The sequence below is a fragment of the Macrobrachium nipponense genome, chromosome 6 (assembly GCF_015104395.2).
Source record: "Macrobrachium nipponense isolate FS-2020 chromosome 6, ASM1510439v2, whole genome shotgun sequence".
Lineage (NCBI taxonomy): Eukaryota > Metazoa > Arthropoda > Malacostraca > Decapoda > Palaemonidae > Macrobrachium > Macrobrachium nipponense.
Genome location: NC_061108.1, coordinates 71,842,416 through 71,869,779, shown reverse-complemented (window position 1 = coordinate 71,869,779; position 27,364 = coordinate 71,842,416). Strand labels below are relative to the sequence as shown.

The 27,364-nt window shown below is 35.6% G+C and overlaps 2 protein-coding genes across 3 annotated transcripts in view; one reads left to right on the top strand and one right to left on the bottom strand.

Annotated features, from left to right (window-relative positions):
- LOC135216688 (uncharacterized) overlaps positions 1 to 27,364 on the bottom strand; it is a 437,763-nt gene that overhangs the window by 386,616 nt on the left and 23,783 nt on the right. The window lies entirely within an intron of this gene.
- LOC135216555 (uncharacterized) lies at positions 21,898 to 27,172 on the top strand. The gene is made up of 2 exons (XM_064251930.1): positions 21,898 to 22,190; positions 26,878 to 27,172. The coding sequence occupies exons 1-2, from the start codon at positions 21,898 to 21,900 to the stop codon at positions 27,170 to 27,172; spliced, it is 588 nt and encodes a 195-aa protein (XP_064108000.1).

Sequence of the window (27,364 nt, the reverse complement as noted above, 5' to 3'; positions counted from 1 at the left end):
AACCAACTATTCAGACTAAAAACACTAAAAGAAATGAGTAAGGGACAAGGTACCTTCACAAGAAAATCAATAAAAATACTAAGAAGGCCAAATCGGGCAAACCCCCTAAAAAAAAAAAAAGACAGGAACAACAGCGAGTAATACCTCCAACAACGAAATGAAACAAAACGCGTAAACCGACAACAAGAAATACAAAGACGCTGAGCGATAAATATATCCTGGGGCCATATTTCATAGCGTGGCAGGAAGTCAATAATGATAAGAGTGTAAGGCTTTCATAATTACTCTTTTTTATCATCACCTTTTTTGTTCAAGGTAAATTCTGGCATCAATCTGAACAAAAGGAAAAGCCCCGGCTAAGAACCCCAGGCTAAGTGCCTCTTCCACAAGGCTTAGTTCATTCTCTTGATTTCTTAGGGGAGATTTTACGGACAAATTTCACTTTCAAGTTTACATAATGAATGACCTTTAAAACAATGTGTAAGGAAAGCTGGAAACTAAACAGAAAAACGGCCTTTTCCCCTCGTGACTATATTCTTTTCATTACATAAGACAAGGTTAGTTTCAGGAACAAAAATGTAACAACGACAGTTACACACGCAGTCAGCCATACTAATTCTTAAAAAAAATACGACTTTCTTAATTGAAACTTGTTAGCAAGGAAATTAAGCGTCACAAATGAAATTACGAAAACTGTGTATGCCTATAAATGTGCGGAAGTGCATATGAACAATCATACGGCATACACTCAAACTATCTATAACAGGATATATTACAGTATGTATATATGTATCATAAAATCCACGTAAGAAGGTGAAAGAAGACCGGGACTTTGAACAAGTACTTACGTAGTTTGTTCTACATTTTCAAGGTGAAAGTTCCTGTTTTCACTTACCTTCTTGCGTGAATTTTGTGATATTTTCAAGCATGCTTCATTCGTGTTACACTGGAGATTACACACACACACACACACACACACACACACACACACACACACACACATCACATATATATATATATATATATATATATATATATATATATATATATATAGCATACACATTTGCTTAGCTGTGTGGGCGTGCGTGCGCCCGTGGTCATCATGAGCCTTGTCAGAGGAATGATGCCTAAAGGGCAGAGACATTCGTCCGAAAGCAAGTCTTGGGCCATGAAGATCCATTCTTCTTAACCACAGGTGAGAATGGTACTCATTCAAAGCAAGGTTGCATCAGTGATCGGCAGGTCGGGAATCGAATCCGGGCCTTGCAAATATAAGCCAATTTTATTTAAGCGTACAAATTAAAGACCGAACTTATCCGAACTAATATGCAAAACATTAGTCAAAACTTTCCCCCTCCCCAAAGCCCTGAAAACTATGGCGTGCATTTTTCGTCGACATAAATAAACGCTCGATTCCTGTGCCTCACTTGCTTTGCTGGAGATGTGAAGTGATAAGATGGATGGTGAGATGACAGCTAACTGTGAAGCACAACACAGATAAGTTAACCACATGCAACGTCCGAAAACCTGCAACGCAGGGCAGCAAAGATGTCAAAAGAAAAGATAAACACGGAGAGAGAGAGAGAGAGAGAGAGAGAGAGAGAGAGAGAGAGCAAATTCGAAGATAATGAAAATTACTACAATGGAAAACAACAAGTGCCAAAAACAAATAAATATATTTTGTTTTTTGAAGGAGAGAGAGAGAGAGAGAGAGAGAGAGAGATTTCCAAAGGAAATGCAAATGGGCTTGTCAAAATGATCGCTTTTGAAGAAAATATAATGTAGCACTTTCAGGATCAGACCACAAAGTGATGAGATACAAACTTCAAATTTCGCTCATCGGAACATTCAAAGCGATCCACAGCCTTTCCAGTTATGTCAAAATCTCCCTTTGGCGGTTGTGCTTACTTGTCAATGCTACCTGCAATTATCGTTTATTATCTTTATTCATTTATTATTATATACTAGCTGAAGTATGTTTTATTTTTAACCACCTATTTGCTTGGCAGTTACTTTGTCACTCGGTCTGTATCATCAATGGCAGAATGCAGCAAAAATTTATCAATAAATGTTCATGAAATTTTCGTCCACATTTAAATGATATAATTTAAATTTCCTTCTGAAACTGTTTCACTGACGGATTTCTTGAAACTGTGGGGAACGTTAGTAAGGGGCCAGAACCTCAGTTGCAGGTTTTGGCTGTCGTTAAACACGGATTTTGTGAAATTCATGGGAGGGCAGGTGATCGAATACCTAGGTTTTAGTGATGCTTAGGAACCAGTGGGAATCAGTCAGTGTGTGTAAGTATTCCTAACATACTAAAGCCTGGTTTCAGTTGAAATCGACAGCAAAGATGGATTCATTAGAAATTTCGTGGATGGAAGTTAGATCTAAAAAGTCCTTATTAGCACAAAGTATTAGCACAGAGTAACAAATCAAGGACGAACAAAAATTCAGCTACTACTGAATATGATGCATTAACGGTTGTGCAATATAATATAATATTAATAGTACTGGAGCTTAATTCCCGTTCTTCAACCGCCACAATTATTTGGCAAACTGCAGCCTAGAAGAACAGACCGACTAAACACCATTTGTGCAAAGCAGTGATTCATTTACAGTAAGTCTACCATGGGATCCGTTGTAATAATACTAAATTTACCATCTGATCCGCAATATATTATGTTGAAACTGGCAGAGTAAAACTTGTATATATTTTGAAAACAAATAATCAGTAATGAATTGATCATTATCATCAAGGGCAACGGAAAACACGTATCTGAACTTGGTGGCATCTGGCATGCACTCTAGTCTTGTACCAGATTCAACTGCCAGTCAGTCAACCAGTAAGCGACATCCAGCTTCCAAAGCTGTGTCCGCAACCGCCACAATTCTTCGTAAATTAACCAACTATTTAAGACCTGGGCCCTGCATACCTCGCCATGCGTTCCGTGCGGTAAGGCGCTTTGATGACGTCTTCTATTTCGGAGTACTAACTCTTAAATAGTTACTCTTGTTTACTTACATGAAATAGCAGTCATTTGCAAAGCAAACAATGCATAGGCCACCAATTTTGCATGATAAAGAGTATGACAACTAGCATAACAGCATAACAGACTGTGGTTGTTGATGCTTGCTAGCGATTGTCAGGTGGGGCCATCCATCCACTTGGGTACACTGACGAGTAAATTGGGTCCTGTTCTTGCCTTATTTTCTGTCTCGAGAATCACTGCATAATTATTCTGTACTTACAAAATTAAGCAGATATCTCATTATCGTCCTTACTACAAGAATCCTAAATCATTACCTACTGAGTATCGAATACCAAGACCTACACAAACTATTTTGTTCCGCGTGAAAGATTTCAATATAACTACAAGTACTTAAGCATTATAATTATTTCACGACAACGTAATACTCATCCCCCATTTCAGTTTATGACCAACTGTTCGTCTATTGAATAAAGTTCTTCAGTTACACGTAACTTTTAACTTTCTTATACATAGCAAGATCTGGTTACAAAACGATAAGTTAGTGTCAATACATTTTGAATTTGATACTTAGTAAGTTCGACAAAACTCTCCAAATCCTTAAGGTTTCAAATCCTTAAGGTATCCGGTACATAAACACCAATAAAAAAAACTGCAGAGAGAGAGAGAGAGAGAGAGAGAGAGAGAGAGAGCGCTATCCCCTGCGAAGTCAGAAGTCAGAGACGTTTGTAATCAGCACAGGCGTCGCCTGACCGGGTCCGATCAGAGGCATTTTGAGGACAAAACCACAAACTAACAATGCACACCATCAGTGTCCATGGAGACCTTACATACTGTGTATACAAAAGTCGATCTTCCACACAAGAGTCTACGACCGTAGACCACCTTTGTACCTTATGGTGGAATAATTTACTGTGTGTACTATGGTTCAAGGAATGGGGGAATGTATGGGGAAAAGTATGAGGAAGAACCGATAGAAAGGACAGCCATTGTGAAATGAGAGTCTATAAATTAAAGATAAATATTAGTTAAACACTGAAACGATATCTTCAGGTTCCTGTCAGATTCAAAATGATTAACAATAAGAGAAATAACTAGGAAATGTAAGTCATTAGTGCTTTGCTTCAATAAAACTATGACTATCTATCTATCTATCTATATATATATATATATAAACATATATTTACATATTTATACTGAATGCATAATATATATATATATATATAATATACTATATATATATAATTATATATATATATATATAGATATATATATAGAAATATATATATATATATATATCATATATAAATAATATATATAGATATATATATATAGATATATATATATATATATATATATATAAATATATATATATATCTATATATATATATCCATATATATATATATATATATATATAGATATATATTATATATATCTATATATATATATAGATATAGTATATATATATCTATATATATATAGATATATATAATATATATATATCTATAAGATATATATATCTTATTATATATATATAAGTATATAATTAGATAATATATATATATATAGATATATGTATTATATCTATATACATCATATCTTTATCTATGTCTTATAGATAGATATAATAATAATATATATCTATAATAATATATATACTTATATATGCTATATATATATATATAGATGATATATATATATATAGTATAATAAATATAATATATATCTATATATATATATATATAGAATATATATATAGATATATATATATATATATATATATATATACTATATACATATATATATATATATATAGATATAGGATATATATATATATATATATATATATATATATATATATTATATTAAATACCAAGATAAACCCAAGATATAGAAGGAGCTACGACATAATCAGCGTAAAGAGTCATTTTTACCACTGCAGATGTTCATACGTTGATGGTAGATTTCTCATTTCAAAATTTCAAGTACTTGGTCATATTTGCTACATTAAGTTAGTGTAAGCAATGTTTTCTGTTTATCGCTACCCCGTATTTTAATTAAAGCCACAGTATATTATTCAAAGTTAAAACATATTACGTGAATTCGCCCATTTTAAAATCAAATGTTATATTTTCTATCAAGAGATTGACATTAGAATCCAAGGCTAAAGGGATATTGAATATAATAAGACAGTAAAAAAACAGTAATCGTTATTTGAGAGGCCACATGTGTTTCACCACATTTATCCATTAACCAGTATTGTACTTGGTTACCAGGGAAGAGAGGTCGATGTTCTCCAGTTAAACCACTCGCCAGGTACCCCTGTTCCAGGCCATCCCAGGTAATGCCCTCCCTTCTCATTCCCACCCACATCGAAACTTTAAACCACTTTAAATATCATTATCCAAAATAATTCCTTGCTCAAACCAGAAATAACACACACACACACACACACACACACACACATACATACACACACATGTGTATATATATATATATATATATATATATATATATATACTTATATACATACATATATATGTATATATATATATACATATGTGTATGTGTGTATGTATATGTATATATACGTGTAATATCTTAATGTCACATGAACTGCAGTTCAGTTCCTTGGGTGTCTCCCATGTCTATATAACAGTTATAGATTGTACATCCTTTCATATGAATACTAGAAAAGGTACTGTTGTGACATTTCTGATACGATATTCCCTCAGTAAGCTTAAAGTTTTTAAAGAAAAGCCCTTAACAGGGGCAAAAAAAAAAAAACTAAAAATATTTTTAATAGTCGCAATATCAGAAGTTGATGTAGGCCCTGCAGTAACATTCCTATATCAAGAGAAAAAAAAAACTTCAGTGTACATATTAAGGTAATCTTTGAAGCGAGGGAAACACGAGTGACCAAACATAGTTAACTATCTAAAATTCTGTAAGTATTGTACTAATAAAATGTATTCATACTAAGTTTTTTTTAGAATAATTAATGATGCTTGTATGGAAAAAATTACAAAACTGGTGGTGGGATGACTTCAGTTTTGAACGGTTAATCATCTATTTCACGAACGTATTTCATTATTGGATGCCCACTCATCCACATCCACCACAAAACCCAGTTCTCAATGATGGCCGAATCTGTCTGGCTTTCGGAGAAGCAGATGGATTTGCCAAACTCTCCCTACTACCCATCGTATTGTTCTTAGTTCGGTGGCAGAGTCAGAGCAGCTTATCTTTTTTTTTATTTTTTTTATAGCAGCTTCCAAACTATCACTGGACAGGGCGTTCAAGTTCACGTGATTGCTCATCTTCCAATTACTGTCAGAAAAATGCTCTCTAAATGAAACCTCAGTAACTCCTGTGACTTCATCCCATTCTCTCTCTCTCTCTCTCTCTCTCTCTCTCTCTCTCTCTCTCTCTCTCTCTCTCTCTCAAATCCTGCTGTTATTAAACAAGAGCAATGGGACATGCCAACATTTTCTCTATTCTCTTGATGCAGAATGTGTTCCTTGATTTTATGGTTGTTTACAGAGAAAAGGAAAATCATATTTTACGACGAATTCATATTAAAGCTGTAACGTGAACTCATCAATTGTATAACAATTAAAAAGGAAATATCTGTATTATTTCTTAATTCGTATTACTGGAACAATGCCTTCACAGACACAAACTTGCACATATATACATATATAAACATATATGGAAATATAATCATATACATATTTAATATATATATGATATATATAATATATATAATATATATATATATATATATATATATATATGTATATATGTATGTATGCATGTATATATATATATATATAATCACAAAAACTATATCGCACACTGGCATTGGCTCTCTCCTATAAACGTACCTCGGGATCTAATCTCTGACGTCATTAAAGCTGTTAGACCTTATAGGTCTTCATCTGGACGAAGTGAAGACTAGCAAATGTTGATTTGCGTCCAGCAATGTCTCAAATAATGGCAAGTGACTAACACTTTATACATAAATGGCACAGGGAATGGTGCCAGGCAAACATGATAACCGTTCCCAGACCTAAGGTTTGTAGCTGGCAACATCCGAAATTATAAGAATCCTCTTAAGGTCGAGAAATTGTTAAAAAATATTTAAATTGCATTGAAAACTGTTCAGTTACTTCATTTCCGAATGCTAATTCTTTCCCATAATTTGAAGGGGAAGAGCTTCGCCAACCTGACCGAATCGCAGCCGTTCTCAGCAAACTATTCTATAATGCAGCCACGAGAACTCATTTTCTGGTCACTTTAGAAGTCATCTCATTAACCTCTCTACTATAATATCCTGATATCCGAGGGATAAAAAGACCCGATACGTAGTCTTGAAAGCGTCAAAGACCGATTTGGGAAAAATTAACGGTAACATGATCACACGAATATACGGATGAAGGAAACACATACTTTTCCTATGAATCCTTCCTTTCATTAGCCGTCACCTACAGGCATCGAGAACCGACCATCCCATATCCCAGTTCTCTCATGGGAAATTCGGCAAGGTAACTGAATGGTTTACCTACTGTAGAAAAGTGTATATGGGAAATCCATCTCCCTTTGAACAGAGGAGGCGGTCCTTCACAATCCCCGAGCTCTCCCGAGCGAACAGTAATGGCCGCAGCAAGACAAAGGACATTCCGCGCCGATTTGATACAGCGGTACGCTATCAGTTACCTCGCCCATAGACGAAATGAATAAACACAGATGGGTCTTACGGATTCCCAAGGTTCAGAGAATGAATTCCAATGGCAAAAGTAGACAGGGTCATCCGTAATCCCTTTAAACTTGGGCGGAATTTTCTGTTTCTTATGTGCCTTTAATCCCTTTTGTTTCCCCAGATGAGGCATTTCCAGGGATTAGTGAAGTCTTGTATTGGAGAGCCTTTCAGTTACTCTCGGCCACTGGAATATTTTTCCGCTGGTACTCTCTACGGTGTACACAGGTTTCCTTAGTTCGAGAGATTCCAAAACATTATAAATGCAGCTGCCACATAAATTACATAGAATGGGTACATTGCAGGTATGCTGATTCTAAAATATTAAAGTAGAAGTACATAAGTTTTCATTCGCATGAGTTGAGTTGTTTTTGTCGTGATAGCGTTGTGGTGTCTCCTTCTCATGGTCTCGATAGTATCAAAGACTGGTTAACAGTAATTATGTTCAGGAAAGTTAAGAATTGTACAAATGTTACGTAACGGACTTTCATACGGACTTTCGGAGGCAATAACGAGTTACTTGCGTTTTCTCACCGGTGAAAAAGGATGGCACTATTAGTCTAAATTCATTTATAAAAACTATATTTGCACTTAAAAGATAAAAATGGTGGTTAACCACCAAAGCTGTCGTTCGTCATTCCAGAAGTTAGATCAAACTCGTCATCAAACAAAATTATAATAATTGTCAGAAGACGAAATCCAATGTCATCTAGATAATTCAAACTCAGGGTCCTGACAGTCAAGCTAAGCGGAAATGTTTCGAATAAAAATCCAACATAATATTGTAAAAAGAAAAATGAGAAACATTACCAGTCGCGGCTTTCTTTAATGGGTGAAATCAAAATGCAATTAAAATTAAATAAAACAAATTGTTGTAGAACAAAGAACACAAAACGAAAAAAATCTTACAAATGCTTTGTCACAAAATGAAAGTGGTAAAGTGGAAAATCAATACAGCAAGTGATTATGAAAGAAAACAAAGGTAACATAAAGCGTGTAACTTGAAAAATAACTAGAATTACACTGATCTCCAAGTCAGGCAGCTGTGCCAACCACAAACAGACTATGACGTCGTCTTCAAGCGTATCAAATTACGCGGCATAAACTGCCTGAAGTTCAAGCTTGAAAAATCAAATGAGTCTTCGCGTCAAAGCAAAAACGTAAAATGCAATGATTTTGTATTTCAGTTTGTACTAGTTCAGGGATTAAACAATTATTATTACAATATTGTATTGCGCAAATAGCATACACTGTATACCTACCGGTTTAAGTAGATGGACGGATAAATAGACAGATATGGAGAAAGAGTGAAACTCCTAAAAATGATGTCACGAAATTTCAAGACGAAATTAATCTCTGGTAACTGCGAAATGCAAAGATGAATGAACATTAAGAGAAAGGCGAATGGTAAAAGAATGATAAAAAAACTAAATTAATGACCTTGATAAACACTGATTATTCACATTCATTCAAATTCGATATCAAAACTAAGCTAGCAGTATTGATTTGCATTCCAGGTTCGAATTACGCAGATACGCAGATCACAAACGTCAAATGCAATATCCTCTACTTGAGTCGGCGCTGATCGAATACTATTTTCGTATTTGACGAAATGTCGAGGCCATCGGGACGATTACCAGCTGGACAGGGGAAGAGGAGCGCACAAGGTGGTCAGAAGGCTATGGTATGGAATAGTAGTAGAGAAGCGATGGGGAATGGGGGCTTGGAGTGAATGGGGGATGGGGGCTGCGAGTGAATGAGGGAGGGGGGTTGGGAGACGGATGAGGGTGGGCCAGGAGAATGGACGAGTTTTCTCACAGTCAGATTACGGCAAAAGTCATCTGTCTATCTAGGGATTAAATGTAGACCCTGACTGGCTATATATAACCCCTGGTAAATCACTCCCTCATAACCCAACACCAGCTTTCTCCTTCGATTCTTCCTTTGGGTCTCGTCTACACCATATCTACTTTGTCGGAATTAAATCTACTAACCGACATGAAACTGGATTTTACTCACAATGTTTTATATCAACTGTCTATTTAAATAATTGTCTTCTTCTTATTTACCTAATAGGCTATACTGCAAGATACGTTTATCTAAACTTTGAGAGAGAGAGAGAGAGAGAGAGAGAGAGAGAGAGAGAGAGAGAGAGAGAGAGAGAGAGAGAGAGACAGACTTAAACTAATATCAAAATTCCCCGATATTCCAAATCGTTACAGAAAACTAAATATCCGGGATATACCACTATTGTAGCTAAGATATTTTCTTGGGTCAGGTCAGCATCACAACTGTGTCGATAAGTAAATCGTAAGTGAAGCAATCACTGATACCTCTTCATCAGCAAAGGCTACAACAGTCGTTTATTCATTGGTAGAACAGCAGCTTCACAGATGAATCCTGCACACGTGTACATGCTGGTTAAGTTATATACAGGTGCAATAATTACAAAAAATCAACCTTTCTTGCTTTTTAACATGCACATTTTCTTTTAGTATGTATATACATATATAAATATATATATATATATATAATATATAAATATATATTATAATATATATATATATACATATATATACATATATATATATACATACATACATATAATATATAATATATATATATATATATATATATATATTTATATATATAGTACACGTATATATTCATGTATATACACAATTATATATATACAGACATATAGTATATGCATACATACACATATATATAATACATGGGTACATGTGTATGTGGGCGAGCAATGGCTGGGTGCTGAAGAATTCAGGCTCACATTTGCTAGGAAACAGTCTGCCACTTCCTCAAGTCCAGCAAGCTGGAACTGGGTACCAATATTTGCTGGGGTCAAGAAAGGACTTCTTCCTGAAAAGGCTTGAGTAGAAAAGGAAAAGGCGATGGGAAAAGGTGATGGGAACTATACATACATCTATGCATGAGAGGGATTATAATAATGAAATATCTCATTTAGTTATTAAATCCCCCATTTCATCTAATGAAACTCGATTGAAAAAGAAATCGCACCGTCCCGATGTTATAATTCTGTTTTATAATTTTCTATTCAGGTTCATGAAATTTAAAATGAAAAGGTAAAGTTGCATTTTGAAACGATTTCAATGGACCAGATCTGCCTTTTCCTGGCCTGCAATTGTATACTCGACGAAGCAACGAATGTGACGAATTAACCAAACAGAAAAGGCCGAATTCATCTTTTATGGTGGCCAATTAGAATACTTGTACAACTTTGTTTTACGGGATTACAAGGAAATACAAATAACTGATCAAACTCTTCAACGCACGTAACATACATTGCCACTGGCAATCAACTGCTTGCCAGAGGATATATTAGCGTGCAGCGTTCGCGAGTTTCATCTCTTGCTTTCAAGTAACTTGTAGCAAGCGCCATCGCGATCACGAACTTAGTCATTCAGTTGAAGTAAAAATAAATGAACTTTTCATAATTCATGCAGAAGACATAGACCGTAATCTAACTGGAAGAACTTTAACTTGAAATACTATAGATGCTAATCTAAGACATGGTAAAGACGGTAAAACCGTTGAATCGGAGAGAGAGAGATCTTTCACAGTCACGATTGGTCCCTGCTCCCCTTTTCCTGCCGAGAGCAGCCAGATATGCTGAAGAGCAGCATCGACATGCAGTAAATGTGCCTCGACGTCGAACTTCTCATATCCAGACGTCCTTTGTTCCCCAGGCCGTTGGACTGTGGAAGTCTCCGTGAGGAGGCTGGGCAATTTGAACATCAAAAATTTAAGCGAAGATGTAATGCAGTACCATACTAATGCAATTCCCCAAGTGTTTCAATAATTTACTTACATTTTATCCATTTATATGTTAACTTGCAGATAAATATTTCTTTTTGTATTTTCCATTACCTTCTGTTACTTCTTGCTAATGAACACTATATTCTTTGTAAGCTTAAAATTGAAGTAAATATCCCCTGTGGGCGTGTTCCGTATAAAGAACTCATATATAATAATAATAATAATAATAATAATAATAATAATAATAATAATAATAATAATAATAATAATAATAATAATAATAATAATAATAAATATGATAATAATAATAATAATAATAATAATAAAAGTTCTATGAAGATTAGTTATAAAAAACATCTTTACTAGAAACTTAAGCCAGAAATAAAAACCAAACGATAAATCGAAGAACGAGAGAGAGAGAGAGAGAGAGAGAGAGAGAGAGAGAGAGAGAGAGAGAGAGTAGAGAGAGAGAGAGAGAGAGAGAGAGAGAGAGAGAGTGTTGGGAAGGTGCGGTAACAGATAGAGAGAGAGACTATGACGTTATATGAATGAAAGGAATTTAAGCCGTTACCTGTTCGGAATCTTTACCTGAGCGAGATTTCATGAAGACAGTTATCCATCCCCACAGGATTTTGTCCCACACTGATTTACGTAAGATCAAAATACCTTCCGCAGCACCCTCTACCCCGGCTCCCAAAATCCCTAACTTCACAAATCCCTCATCTCTGCCCAGAACAGAAACCCAGTCTCGTCCTCCCTCGTCCATTATGGTTTATCTTTCGACGGGTGATACTTAGAAGTGGATAAAGAAAGGGGGAGGAGGGAGTCGTTACTTTAGGTAATCGATAAAATAAGAATATTTCTAAAAATCAGAGGAAGTGAAAGGTTGTCATAATAGCGTACATAAAAAAAATTTCACATAACGCTCAACTTAATAATTTGATATTACTTATATGAAACATGTAAGCTGGTAAAACAAATCCTTCCTAAAACGTTTATATCACTATTCTTATACTTGAGTCAACATTACGAATATATATATATATATATATATATATATATATATATATATATATATATATATATATATATATATATATATATATATATATATATATATATATATATATATATAGTATATATATATATATATATATATATATATATATATATATATATATATAGAGATATTAGAAAAAAAAGTCTTCCAACTAACAAATATTTTTTTTATTAAACAAAAGTCACTCGAGTCTTTTTCCGCCTCATTATCACACGAACTGACAAGATGCGCGTTTGGGAAAAATAGCTTCACTCTTGAATATTAATTTTCATAATTAGAAGGCTTGCTAATTAATTGCTTTTAGAAACTGTACCGTCCCCCACCCCAAACACACAACTGCCTTCTCACCCCCTCCCTGAAGGCAGGCAAAACAGGAAATTAATTAGCCAGATATGTTTGCTGACGATATTCAGTAATGCAACCTACTTTCTTCACCAGAGAGAGAGAGAGAGAGAGAGAGAGAGAGAGAGAGAGAGAGAGAGAAGACATATGAGGTGGTTTGGACAAAGTCGAAAAATTGGGACATACCATTTTCATTTTTATCATAAACAATAAAAAAGGAAAACAGTAAACAATGCGGGCAGGTAAATTGCCATCAGAGTTTTTCTTTAAATTTAAAAAAAAATTAGAGAAAGCAGTGCGTGAACACACACACACCAGAAGACATGGCTTTAGTGTGAACAGGTCAAACTGATATAAAAAAAAAAAAACACCAAGTCTCACATATAAATTTGATGTATTTATGTCCTATATGAAACTAATCTGTGTTGATATAGCATCATATGAAGACATGCTATGAAAACCATATTTGAATCTGACTAATCGAGTGTCCATAAAACTCGCTAATAGCATACCTTACTCAAATTTCACTCCAGTATCAGATCCACCTTATTAAAGGAAACAAACCAAATATAGCAGAATGATTTAGCTTTAAATTCAGAAATAATTTCGTGCAGGTTAGAAGTTTTAAGTTTAATGTTCCCAATGTTCAAGCAGTAAGTGATAGTTTCGCTAACAGGTGGATAGTCCCGAAGGAAGCAAGTCGATTATTACTGCCAAATTAAAGCGACTTTTATCAATAATTTTGTTACAGCTTATATATGAACTAATTTTATTCCACTATCAATAGGAAGGCTTCTTTCTAGTCATGCAGTCCTTTGATATTAACATCTACAGTAAAAGCAACTATGCCTCTTTGGAAAACGCTTAATTTCTTTATCAATACGGTGTGTTCTCTCCTCGCAAAAATAAAATGTGTTTTGTATGAATCTATGTGTAATCGATTTGGCTAAACAAATCTGCCCATGAGTTTGCCGCATGGTATGCTACAGCGTTCACATTATATTGAAAGCAATAAAAACTCACCTGTACCGCAGGTGAATAAAACTATGTTAATACTTATTGTTTCTTCTCAAGTACTATTCATGCGTTAACCAAACACCGAGGCCAAATGCTGCTAAGGTTTCCCGGACTATGGTTTGAACCTACTGGTGACGAGAGGCTCACAGGTCTACGGTCTGCTCTAAGAGCAAGTGCCCGTGCTGGCATAAGGCCAGCTTAATATCAAAGAACAACGATCACAGGACCTTCTGAGGCTTAGAGGACGGACTCACCTTTTATATGTTAATTTCACTCATTTCCTTTGTACAAAAGCACCTTGCCTCAAATCTCATTAACTTTCTCGTTCTCAAAAGCCCAGTTGGCAGGTGATGATTTCCTTGACTCGTTTCTTTTGTCATGAGAGCATGATCATTTCAGTATGCCACTAGCTTTGCGTCTTCCAAACCAATTCCTTTCATACATGAGCAATAGCATACAGAGGGGTTCTAATGTGCTGACCGTAGATTCTGTCCCTAAGGTTCTCACCAGCTTCAGTAGTTGAGGTTATAACTCGATTACCAAAGACAAGTTCCCTTCCCTTCGAAAACATGTCCTGTTATGGTAGGAATGACGAAATAAGACCAGCACGTGGACCCACCATGATATTTTTACATTTTACTGACGAAGGGAAAACGCTTACAATAACACTGACATAATAGACCATTTCTTACAGCGATGCTTTTAACTAAAATCACTGGTAAATCTCAACTAAAAAAAAAAATCTGTCATTTTCGACAGTGATTAACAATCTTGTAACTGAGTAGATCTCCTAATGTAAAAATCGTGAGACTTTATATATAGCATTAGCCAGGAAGACGTTCACACCGGAAGAAGTGTTTTGTATCCTGACCACCTCATGAAAGGAGATGAAAGTAAAACTGAATCTCGCTCATCTTAATGGCTCCATAGTATTCGCTAAGTCAAACATACAGCTCTCTTAGGCAAACGTCTTCCTTCTGGATTTACTCCTTCCCGTGAACTCACGTTTTATCAGTTTCTAATTGCCTCTTGTTGCTGTTGATAATAATGACTGCACAATTCCCCATTTCTAGTCCTGGATTTCTGCTTCCCTACTCTTTTATCAGTGACTGCCTCCAATCTACCTATTCCTTTACTCTGCTAATGACTCATCCCCCACATTTCTTCTTCCTTCTCATCGTAGCACTTCTGTTATTTTTTATGTCTCGTACTGCATTTTCTTCAACTTCAAACTCTAAGGGCATACTAAGTTTGGCAGCGCCACGGCCTTCCTTCTCACCTAATTCAAGCAATTTGTATGATGCAAACCTTTTTCAAAATCCTGATTTTATGTTCATTTAGAGTAGCTGTTACGGGTGGCTTGGATGATTAAGTTCCGAAGATTTCAATCTGGCAAAACACACAAAAAAATTAGCTGCTATTTTGAACTGCAGCAAATTCATCCTATATGAAACAATGCTCTCATGTCTGGAAGTGCTTCATTTCGTGTTTCGTTTCTCGACAAGACTGAATCAAATGCAATTCAGAAAATCAGTGATCCTGCCCGCCTTAACGCCCATCCCCCTCTCTCTTCTCTCTCTCTCTCTCTCCTCTCTCTCTCTCTCTCTCTCTCTCTCTCAGGCTCATATCTGTCTAACAGAGACACGATTGCCTCTTTCTGTATGTATTATTTCTGACGGTGCTGTAGAGCTCATGAAGTAAGTTCTACTTATTCGAAGGTAGTTTTGTAACCCCCATTAATCTACCTCATTCACATCTACTGTGTGGAAATAAAATATGACAACAGCTTCTTTCCTTTTACCGGCCAACTCTGGAATACCATACTTTGCCCAACTTATCTAATCTTCTTTTCCCCATTTTTGTTTGACTTTAATCTAGGTCGGACTCGATAGAGACATTAGCTAGCCCAACCCGTTAACCATAATAATAACATTAATAATTCTCTTTTTTCACTAAGTAGCTTAAGAATCTGAGGACATCATGTTATATCTGTCCTTCATCAATAACTAATTATTAAGCCACTCCGATAACAAGTAGATACGTTAATATATTCATATAGAGAACACGAGATACATTAGAGAAGCCAATGTTACTTCGTTTTTATGCACCAGATGCAGACTTCATCCATTAACGCTTAAATATCCCTGAGAAAAGATCTTTTCTTAAAGAGAGAAACAAAAAGGGAGAGATGAAATTGTAAAGTACATTTAGGAAGACTTCATTGGCTTCTTTAACGGATACCAATATCCTGCAATCTATAATTCAACGTATAGTGTTAACAGAATTGGAATAAAAGCAGCTTTACACAGGACGGGTGAAACAGGATATGGCTAGACGGATTAAGAGCGAATTTAAAATAGTTTTCCTTTTTTAAACATTCATCTCGATCAACAATACCTGTTCACACATGCATTGCTTTCAAGATTCTTTGGCGCATGACAATAAAATCGAAAGTATATTAAACAGTCAAACCTTTTCTTTACATAACTGGTTAGCAATCAATTACTTCTTGCACTTAGAACGACAATCAAACAAACATATCGACTCATATCATTTAGTAAGTCCATTAACAGTATATATAAAAAAACTCTCCCCATCAACTCAAAAAATATTACGCCCATGGTTATAAACACGGTAGCGGCACAGGAGATACAATCGTAATTTAAAATTATGAAAAGATTAAATAATAGATACAGGTTTTCTAGCCCGTTACCGAGTGTATCAGATAGCACTGTCTTGTGGAGGAGACTTTTTTTATTAACTTGGGGCATATGTCATCTCGCTTGAGGAACTACATAAAATGCGATTAATGTTCAATTATTTCTGCTGATGTACATACTAAGTGAGTGACAATGTTCGAACTGGTTTAATTTCAGTATTTTTTATAAAAATAAATAATACGTAGGGAAGTGGGGGTTTAGTTCATGTGTCACGGTTCGTACACATACAATCTCTCTCTCTCTCTCTCTCTCTCTCTCTCTCTCTCTCGTCTCTTTCTCTCTCTGGTAGGTGTATCAAGTTCCTTTCGGGTCGTTGTAGACGAAGACGAATCCATCGGTTGGATTATACGAGTGTTGTGTATAATTAACAGTTATATAAAAAAAAGTAATTTTAATACTTAGTGCTCATATCTAACGCAACTACGGAGTTCGTGAACCTTTATGCAATATATATCTATATATATTATATTATACATATATATATATATATTATATATATATATACAATATATTTTATATATATATAAATAATAATATATATACATTATAATATATATATATATATATTATCTATATACACTATTTTATATATATAATAATATATATATATATATAGATATATATTATTTTAGATTTATATAATATATATTATATAATATTTTATAATATAAGTAATATATATCTCGATATATATACTATATATATATATATATTTATATATATAAAATATATATATATTATATATATATATATCTATATATATATATATATATTTATATATATATATATATATATAGGTATATATATATATATATTATTTATATATAATAAAATAGAGATATATATATACGTATATATATATATATATACATACATATATATTGTTATTTATATATGTATATATATATATATATATGTGTGTGTGTGTGTGTGTGTGTGTGTGTAAATTAAATGTGATTGCATCTTGGATACCCAACTAGAAATGATAGTTTAAACACATCCAGTACTAAGAAGAAGAACAGTAACAACTAAAAGAGATCCACCGGCTTTTTCAAACGGATCTAGTGTTTCAAGAGACAAGTTCCTTTCATTGTCACTGTCTTCGGACGCCACTCAAATCTAGTTGAGGAACCGGACAAATTAAAAGCATTGCCTTGTTATTTTTCGAGTTAATTATCTCATTTTACTGCCACTTTCGCGTCAAAGAAAAGATGAATTCCATGGTTAACGTTTTCGAGTGAGACGTCGGTTTTTATCGTTTTCCTTTTTTATTCTACTTTTTGTTTACTTGTATTTCGTTATCCACTTTACCTGACTCCGGTTTATGTGAAGCGGTCATACCTACCTACGCTTGACTGTGTCGGAGGTAACACAGACCTCACAAAGTAACCTTGACATTTTTCCGTAGTGTAACCGATATAGATGCATGACTAATGCGCTTAGCCTGCCTAGAAGTTGATTTTCTTTCAAGACCGAAAAGAATGATTCCCAATAAGACGAGGAAGCCTTTATATTCTGTAGTCCTTGCTACCCCGGCAGTTTATAAAACACAAGATTAACTTCTAAGGAAAGCAACATGATCGAAATTATTCCTAAAATAGATAAGTTTCTATCACATTCGTAAATATATATCGCACGCATCTTATAGAAAGAAGTAGAAATCATAACAATTCAATAAAGATTACTTAAAAGCCAGATCGCTTAATTACAATCATACTGGTTATTTGTATTAAACAAAAACAACAATGCAAAGCAAAGACGAGAAAATGAATAGCTTCGTTCATTTATGAAAAAAAAGCTACTGGTGTTTTTAATTCAATGAATGTACATATAATTATCACATGCGTCATTTTAGCACTATACAACAAAAGCATGAGGCGGTAATTGCTCAGATAATTGAAAAAGAACATGCAAGTTGGACATAGGCGCTTTGCACCCTTTAAGCATCAAGACTAACGCAATCTGAAAGGGGATTTCGCCTCTACTGAAAGCCAAAGCCACGTCCAGCATACGGTTGCTTTGCATAGACTGAGCGCCGTCATGATTGTAACCTAATGACCACGAATGCGTCTTTACCTACATGACCGTCATGCAAGGTTGGCTTCACCCGTCAGGCACAATTGATTAAATGGGGGAGGGCCCCCCCCCCTCATTCTCACACCCTAGGGGGATTACCGCTGCCTTGTAAAAACCCCCTCTCCTCACCTCAAAGACAAATACCAAATCTAGAGTTTACCCATTTCGTACTCAAGCATCTGGACACAGGTCGACGTTTTCCCAAGTTGAACTCACACAGGCGCGTGCGCACACACACACACACACACACACACTATATATATATATATAATATATATATATATATATAGATATAATATATATATATATATATATATATATATATATATATATATATATATATATACATATATAGCGTATACACACATACATACATACATACACAAATATATACTCTATATATATATATATATATATATATATATACTATATATATATATATATATATATATATATATATATATATTCAAAGTGGTATAATATTGTCTTGAAAAGTAAGTATGCCTACAGAGAACAACATGAGCTTCACTGACGGCACTGCCCCCTCTACAGGGTTTCCGAGGTATAGTGAATTGTTTATTAAATTATATTCATGGCAAAATATTAAGCCACAATTATCATTTTATAAACAATTCACTCTACCTCCTCAGGAATAACTTACACCCAAGGGGAATTATGACTGTCGACTGCTTCGTCATCGGCAGGATTCGTGTTGTCGTTTATACGTAGGCATATAATGTATGTATATATGTATATACACATATATACACACACACACACACACACACACACATATATATATATATATATATATATATATATATATATATATATATATATATATATATATATATATGCACGCGTGTATATGCATATATACACAAATATGTACAATAAGATAGACTGACTGACAAGAGACAAATAGATAGCACGGTCCAGTTAGGTTAATAAAATATATCCAAGTACTGTAAGTAATGAATTTGAGGCAGAAAATTACCAGCTTTTACCTTGCTAAAAATCTGCAGACATATTAAATAAAAACATTTTGCGACCTTTGAACGTTCTTGTGATTACGAATTAGCAGTTAGTCTGAAAAAAGTTGCATTGCTGCCGATAAAGTAATCTATCAATACATTATTGGAGTAATGGTACATATTCAATTTTTTTCTAGGAATTATACAGAAAACACATTTTCCTACCATGTGTAGCACATTCATTGTTTGTTCAAGATATGAAGTCCATTTGTCACACAACTTCATGCACCTTACTTTGAGATTTTTTCCCTGGATCCTGTAGTCTACTCCTGGTCAGATCCATTTCCCTTTAAATCCCTCTCTCTCTCTCTCTCTCTCTCTCTCTCTCTCTGATTAAAGTCAATAAATGGGTATCCAGGGAGAACGAAAGCCCCGCCATCCATCCCCTATTCCCCATCCAGTATCCGAATGACTTGAGAACATGCAAAAATCATGTTATTATGTCCCAGTTGTTATAATAATTATAATGAGGCTTTCCGATGAATGCACGCGAAATGACCATCGCAACAAATTCTTTTTCCTCTGATCTGCTGGACCTCAGGTAGCAATCAAATAAATTTAAATCATATAAATATTGACATCTAAAAGAAACAAACACAAGGCAATTACATCAGAGCGGGAAGGCGATTCAGAATGGATAAGGTTGATAGAAGAAAATATACCTGGTAATATGAAAAATGCCCAGGAATACAACTGATGCACTTAAATCTTTATCAATATGATTTTTATAACTAAAAAGGCTCTTTGCATACATAACTTGTTAAGAAAGGGTAATAACTAAATGCTAACAGCAAAGAAAGTCTACAGTATGAATTTGTCGTTGAATGCTAACACTAGTCTTTGTCTCTTCCGCATGAGAAATAATGAACCACCAAGATATATTAGCACCACGGGAGGATTTCAAAGGACACGGATTTCATGAAATACCTGTTTGTGAAGACATATTCCAATTAGGCAACGGAATCTGATAGCTGACATTGTTGGTGAACCAAAGATTGCAAACCTTGATCATTAAATAATGGGGAGGACTCCGATTTCTCTCTCTCTCTCTCTCTCTCTCTCTCTCTCTCTCTCTCTCTCTCTCTCTCTGCATGGCTGTTTTCTATTATTTTTAGTCATGTGCAAAGTAAAATGAAATTACTTTTATTTGAATATCAAGTAAAAATTTTAAAAGGTTGCACACACACTTGGGATTTCTAAACCTTTGGCTACTGAATGTAGTTTTCTGTATCGAGAAGGTTTTTTCATTAGGAATTTCATGTAGCAATTGTAGATTCTTAATTCAATTATGTCGGCTCAACGATTAACCTATCCACTTTAGTCATCGTCACGATCATCATGTCTCAAAGAATTCCTTCAGTGCTTGTTGACAATGCTGAAACTGACACATTAATTTGAAGAGGAGTGATTCGGAATTCATTCTTGCCATATTACTACAGCTTGTACAGATACAAACCTTTTAATGAGAGAGAGAGAGAGAGAGAGAGAGAATTATTTTAGATGTTGATTTCTATGTATCCCAGTTTCTTAGATTTACCACCTTCCATACAAGCAATGGACACGCACTCACACATTATTCCTAAGTCTGAACTGAAAAATTCATCACATGTCAAATATTCATCAGAATGCCCACTGCACGAACAATGAAATGGAAATGATGCTGAAATTTCAAATGTATACGAATGTGCTATAGTCACCAAACTAACCTGTAGCCGAAGATTCCCATTACTCCTTCATTAATTTTTTTTATATTTAAGTTAAGACAGAAGGCTTAGAATTTCAAAGATAATGAGAGCCAACCTCATCGACGTATAAGGAATGTGTTTTCCAACTAATACCAAATCTGAGTTATAGTATGGTTTGAAAATCTATCATTGTTAGGACATATTTTGCTCGCTGTTTCCTGGTTCTCTGGTCCTTTGCCGAAGTGCAATCATCAGATTAAAAATAAAAGAAGTCCTTTACTTTCTCTTTCTTGCATTCACTGCCTTGCAATAAAGACTTTTACAATCCCATTTTTATCCTTTCGAAGACTTTGTTTTACACATTGTGTATTGTATACGCGTTTCTAGTCAATGCACCTTTAAAGGAATGGTAATTATGCACGAGTGCCTTTATAAACAAATCCAGCCGACCCGGCGTCCACCCATACGCCCACCACGCTTAGACGATCTGTGGCGTCAATCTCTTCCAAATCAGCCAACGTCTGTATCTGAACCCATGAATAAGTTCGTAACCCCGTTGAGCACATACAACCCCATTTATATCCCCATTTCAAACCCCCTCCCTCTAATACCAAATCTGCCACCATCCCCGCCTACGCCCACCCGCGGCCGCCCCCGAAGAGCTTACGGGCGTCTGACTGCGCTAGGAGGACGCCAACCAGTTCCAAGGCAAATTGGCGTCCTAGGGGGTAGTGAGCCGCCGTCCAGAAACCATCCTTATGTGACCTTACACGGCTCGAAGGAAGGAATGACCTCCAGAGATTTTCCTCTGGTTCATCTTTTCTTCTCTTGTTAGTATGTTTCCTTGTCTCTATTGACGATACACTGTCTAAATGGTGTGCTCATTTTACTATGCACGTAATCACCAGACAGTCTATTTCGGGTTTCCTATGCTGCTCACAGCTTCATATCGATGGTCTCGGTAGTAAGAGACCGGCTGTTTATGCGCTGATAGCCTGAGCTTACTTCATGCTCTTGATTCATTTCATCAGAAACTCTTCTTCTCTCGAAGAATCTTACCATGCATTAGTTTTAATTTTTTACCTGGTTATTAGAGGCATAAAGGGTTTGATCGTTTCGTGCTAATTTGTAAAATGCCAATTATTCGTCCGAATCAATAAGAAAGTTGAGTGCAAATACAGCCCCTTTTTATTCAGAAATCAATACAGCAGTTGGAATACCCGATTCTTGGACGCGTAAGCGTTACGTAGTATACGTGAGGGTTGAAGTACACTTTTTCAGTGGAAACAAATGACAATCTCACCCAAGACAGATTTAAAACCACAATTCACATAGAGGGTTTCAAACGAATGTTGAATGGAGATTCTGTACTAGAAAGCAAGGGGACAGCGAAGGCGGTTGCGTGCTCTGACGTCCATTCATCAATTACAGCACAAAGCGACGAAGGTGTACAACAGTGACCGAGACACTCCCACCAATGACTAGACACGAGATTGTCATCGAGAACAGATCACGGTCACAAGCGGTTTAAGACTCGCCAGAATAACAATCGCGTTAATATCTGCCGTTGTAGCTTAGCGTCTTTTGTTAATTCGTCTGGAAATGATCCATTTAAAACATCTGACGTCGGAATATCAACAGTCACAAGCGACGGATAAGCTCATCAGTGTTCTTCAAGAATTATGAGCTCATAAATTCAAATGAAGAAAGCTTCAACATTTTGGATGTCTATATAGCTAAGTGTGAAGACTAAACACACAAGTACCATTTCTGACGAAGTATGCCAAAGGTCAACCACTCAGAATCTTGTAATATTAACGGCCAAAGTACACGCAAGTGTTAAGTTAAATCATTTAACATTTGGGCTCACAATGTAGTACTGCGTTTGCTCAGGTGTAGAGATGGTATTTTACTAAAGTGCGACCACAATTATATACCCCTCAGTCAATGCAAATATGACGACAGACTCCTTTATTGTTAAAAGCCTAATGACAAACGTAGTTAAAATCTTGTCGAGACATTTACAAGCTTATCAAACTGATGAGAAACATATTTACAACACCGAACCTCAGCTATGAACGAGTTTCTATTTGGCACGCAATACCAAGGACATCGAAGGGATCGACAATATCCCTAAAGTGACCAATACCGTAGACAGCTAACATTTGTGTTCACCAAAAAATAGGTTTATCTACAATCTTTTTCTTGGCATTTAAATACATGGCATGTTAGAAATCAATAACATACTCCGCTTGAAGTTTGTTTGTGAATATTTATACTGACGTGGTAGCATAGTTTATTTAAGAAAGTAAGCAAACAGCCGTGAAAATATCTCTTTTCAATCGAAAAATCTCCCATGAATGCTTTTTCGTGCTTGTAAACTTATCGGGATTAATATGTTCTTAACCTAAAGCACTAAACGCATTAGCCTCCTATTTATAGTTTCATATAAATCAGTCCCCAAAAGAGCTGAGATTTCATAGAACTAAGAAAGGAAGGAGGAAGGGAAGTAGAGGGAGATGGGGACATCAGGGGTGGGGATGGGAAGGGGAGGTTGGAGGAGAGGGAAGTCCTTCGCCGCAGGAGGAAGGGCTAGGCAGGTCCAGCCTAACATTACACGATGGTAACAAGTGGGTACCTTGGCACCCCCGCTGGTTAGGCGCCCCCACTGAGTAACCCCAACTAGAATACCCTCCCATCCCTTATACATAAACACCCTCCCGTTTCTCCAACCCGTTTCTCACCTTCCTCTCTACTCCATTTCTTGGCGGGGTAGAAGTAAAACAGGTGAATCGTCAAATTCAGTTCAAAATCACTCCCATGGCCCTCTGATAAATCATGTAGGAATAGCAAAAGATATCATGGTTTAACAAAACGTGACCTTTTTCGTTACACGGGAGCTCTCCTAACTCCTCTGTAATTACTCAATAAGTTTCTAGTATTAAAAACTTGAAAGGCCTTGGAGACAGGGCTAGCAAAATGAGACAAAAGGAAATACAAGCAAGTGCCCAAAGACTACACAAGATGCTGCATCTCCTGTAAAATGTATCATTTCTTATCTTGGCTGCGTAACGTCTGCTTGATTTCATGTACTTTTTTCGGTTCGAAAGTATGGTATATGCTTTAGTACATATACATAACGTTTTACCAGTGCACCAATGGTTCCTAACCTACAACCATGACCAAGGAAAATAGGCCAGACAAAGATTCTTTTAAATGACACAACCACCTTCTAGCAAAACTTCTTTCTTAGCAAAATGTAATGGTGTATCATGAAGAATCACAGGTACTTAAAAAAACACACAGAAAAGAAAACACCTCACTCTAAAAATATAATGGCCAGTTGTTTAAAGAATAAAAAAAATTTCCAATACTGAAAACTTTTACTTTTACCTCATTACAATAGAGTCCTTCTTGAAGAGTATTTTAAAATAACTTCAGAAAAATCGTCTGTTTGTTGTACATAATTGAATGGATGATTATATATATATATATATATATATATATATATATATATATATATATATATATATATATATATATATATATAGTATGTGTGTCGCAGAGGCTAATATTTCGAGCAATTGTGAACGACACGAAACTCACTAGAGGTAAATTCGCTCATTAAAATGATTGTAGAAGGTAGAACACTTAATCAAATTAAATAATACAACATGTGCTTGTTTAAGGTGCCTCAGCCCTTCAAAGACCAAGTGGCAAAATTTTATTGATGATTCTATATACACGGAGGCGAATGGTTCATCTACTGGATGAAACAACTTTGTGATTGTGTCTATTTGCTACGTTACCTACATCCCCTGAAAGATAGCGTTGTTACATTTCATGCTGTGATCTCGATATCGCTTTTGTTTCTATTTTGGGTTCCATATTACGCCCATTGGGCTGAAATAACCTATACAATTATTATTATTATTATTGTGAAGCCAATCTCGAGGCGCAAAGCTTCTAAAAATTTATCAAAGTCGTTAAAAAGGTAATGGACAATTAAGTGTAAGTCATATCTTCACTGAAAAGCAGTCTCCTCTGAAACTGTTTAAGCACAATATAAAGGAATAATGATTTAGTCGGTAATTGCTAAGGCCCAATTTGTCAGAGGTCTGAACACAATTTCGGTTTGGTTGAATATGTATAGATGTGATCCGTCTCAGTGTCATTGTATTAATACATGTACGCAATCAGCAACGGAATACCATAACTGAATACATCACTTTTATCTTAACTATATTTAAAGAATTAATTCCAGCACAATATGTGTTCCGTCATCATAGTATTCCTGCGTAATTTTGGAGGACCCCCTCATTAGCCCGCATTCGACCCTTCCAGCGAGACCTTTTTTATTTTATTTATAATATTCTTAAATGGCTTGATATAATATGTTATTTCTGCTCTTGAACACATGAGGAGCTGTTTTTCTGAACTGTGTCTGAATATACTACATGCATCTGATGCTTCTTAATTTTCTCTAAATAGATAGGTCTCCGTTTCTTCTTAAGTTTATCTATTCAGGCAGGTCTTTGTTTCTTAATTTTCACTATATCAATAGGTCTTTGTTTCGTCTTAAGTTTCTCTATATAGACAGGTGTTTGTTTATTGAGTTTCTCTATATAAATAGGTCTTTGCTGCTTTCTTAAGTTTATTTATACAGATGAGCCTTTGTTTCTTCTCAAGTGTCTTTCTATTTAGCTATGTCTTTGTTTCGTCTCCAGTGTGTTTCTATACAGTTATGTCTTTGTTTCAGTTTAAGTGTCGCTCTATAAAGCTGTCTTCGTTTCTTCGGAAGTTCCCGTAAATGAATATCATTGTCTCCAGACATTAGTTTCTGGTGAAGTATTTAAGTTACAAAATTGTGCCTTGGTGCTACTTAGGTATCTCGGTTTTCCCATCTTTTACAGGTCTTATTAAATAGTTCGTGTACCTTATTTTTTAAGGTTCGTATCAAAATATCGCTGTTGCCTACAAACTCAATCAATATCTATTTTTCCACTTAACTACATGTCCTTATGGTTTCTGTGGTATTCAATTTTGGGACTTATTTCAATATTTCAGTCTTACATTCTGTTAATTCAAAACTACACACACACACACACACACACACACACAAATATATATATATATATATATATAATATATATATATAATTATATATATATATATATATATATATATATATATATATATAGTTTCTATGGAGAACTTTTATTCAAATAAGGTCCATTGTTGTCATTCAAGTTTTATAGGACTTCCGTCTCTCCTTCTCTCTAGTAATTATTATAATTCTCAACACCTTCCGAGAGCCAGAATCACTTGGGTCCTCTCCTTCCCCTCCCCCCACCCACCCCTAACCTCATCTACTCCTTTTAATTCCCTCACTCAGGGCTCTCTATTCTCCCATACTTACCAGCAGGTCCTCCTCCTCCTCCTCCTCCTCCTCTTCGCCACCTGCATCATCTTCGACCACAACCTCCTCCTCCTCCTCTCCATCTTCCTTAAATGGCCAACCACCACTTCCTATTTCATTCTTCCTTCAAACTACCTCTTCCTCCACTATCGCGCACCCACCACCTCCTCCACCTCCTTTTCGCCTTCCTTCTCTAATGCCCCCCACTACTTCCTCCCACACCCCATGCCTTCCTCCCGCTGCGAGGTTTTCATGGGTCCTCATTATTTAAACTGACGGGGCGTGGGTTTAATGAGGACTCACCATCACTCCAAGAGTCGCCATCTTTCTCGCCCTCTCCCTCTCTCTCGCCAGCTGCCTTTCCATCGTACCCCTTCCCTGGTCACTCCCACCCCCTCCACACCTAATCCTAAGCCATCTTCCCTGCAGACCCCCACCACCCACGCCCATTTACCCCTACTCC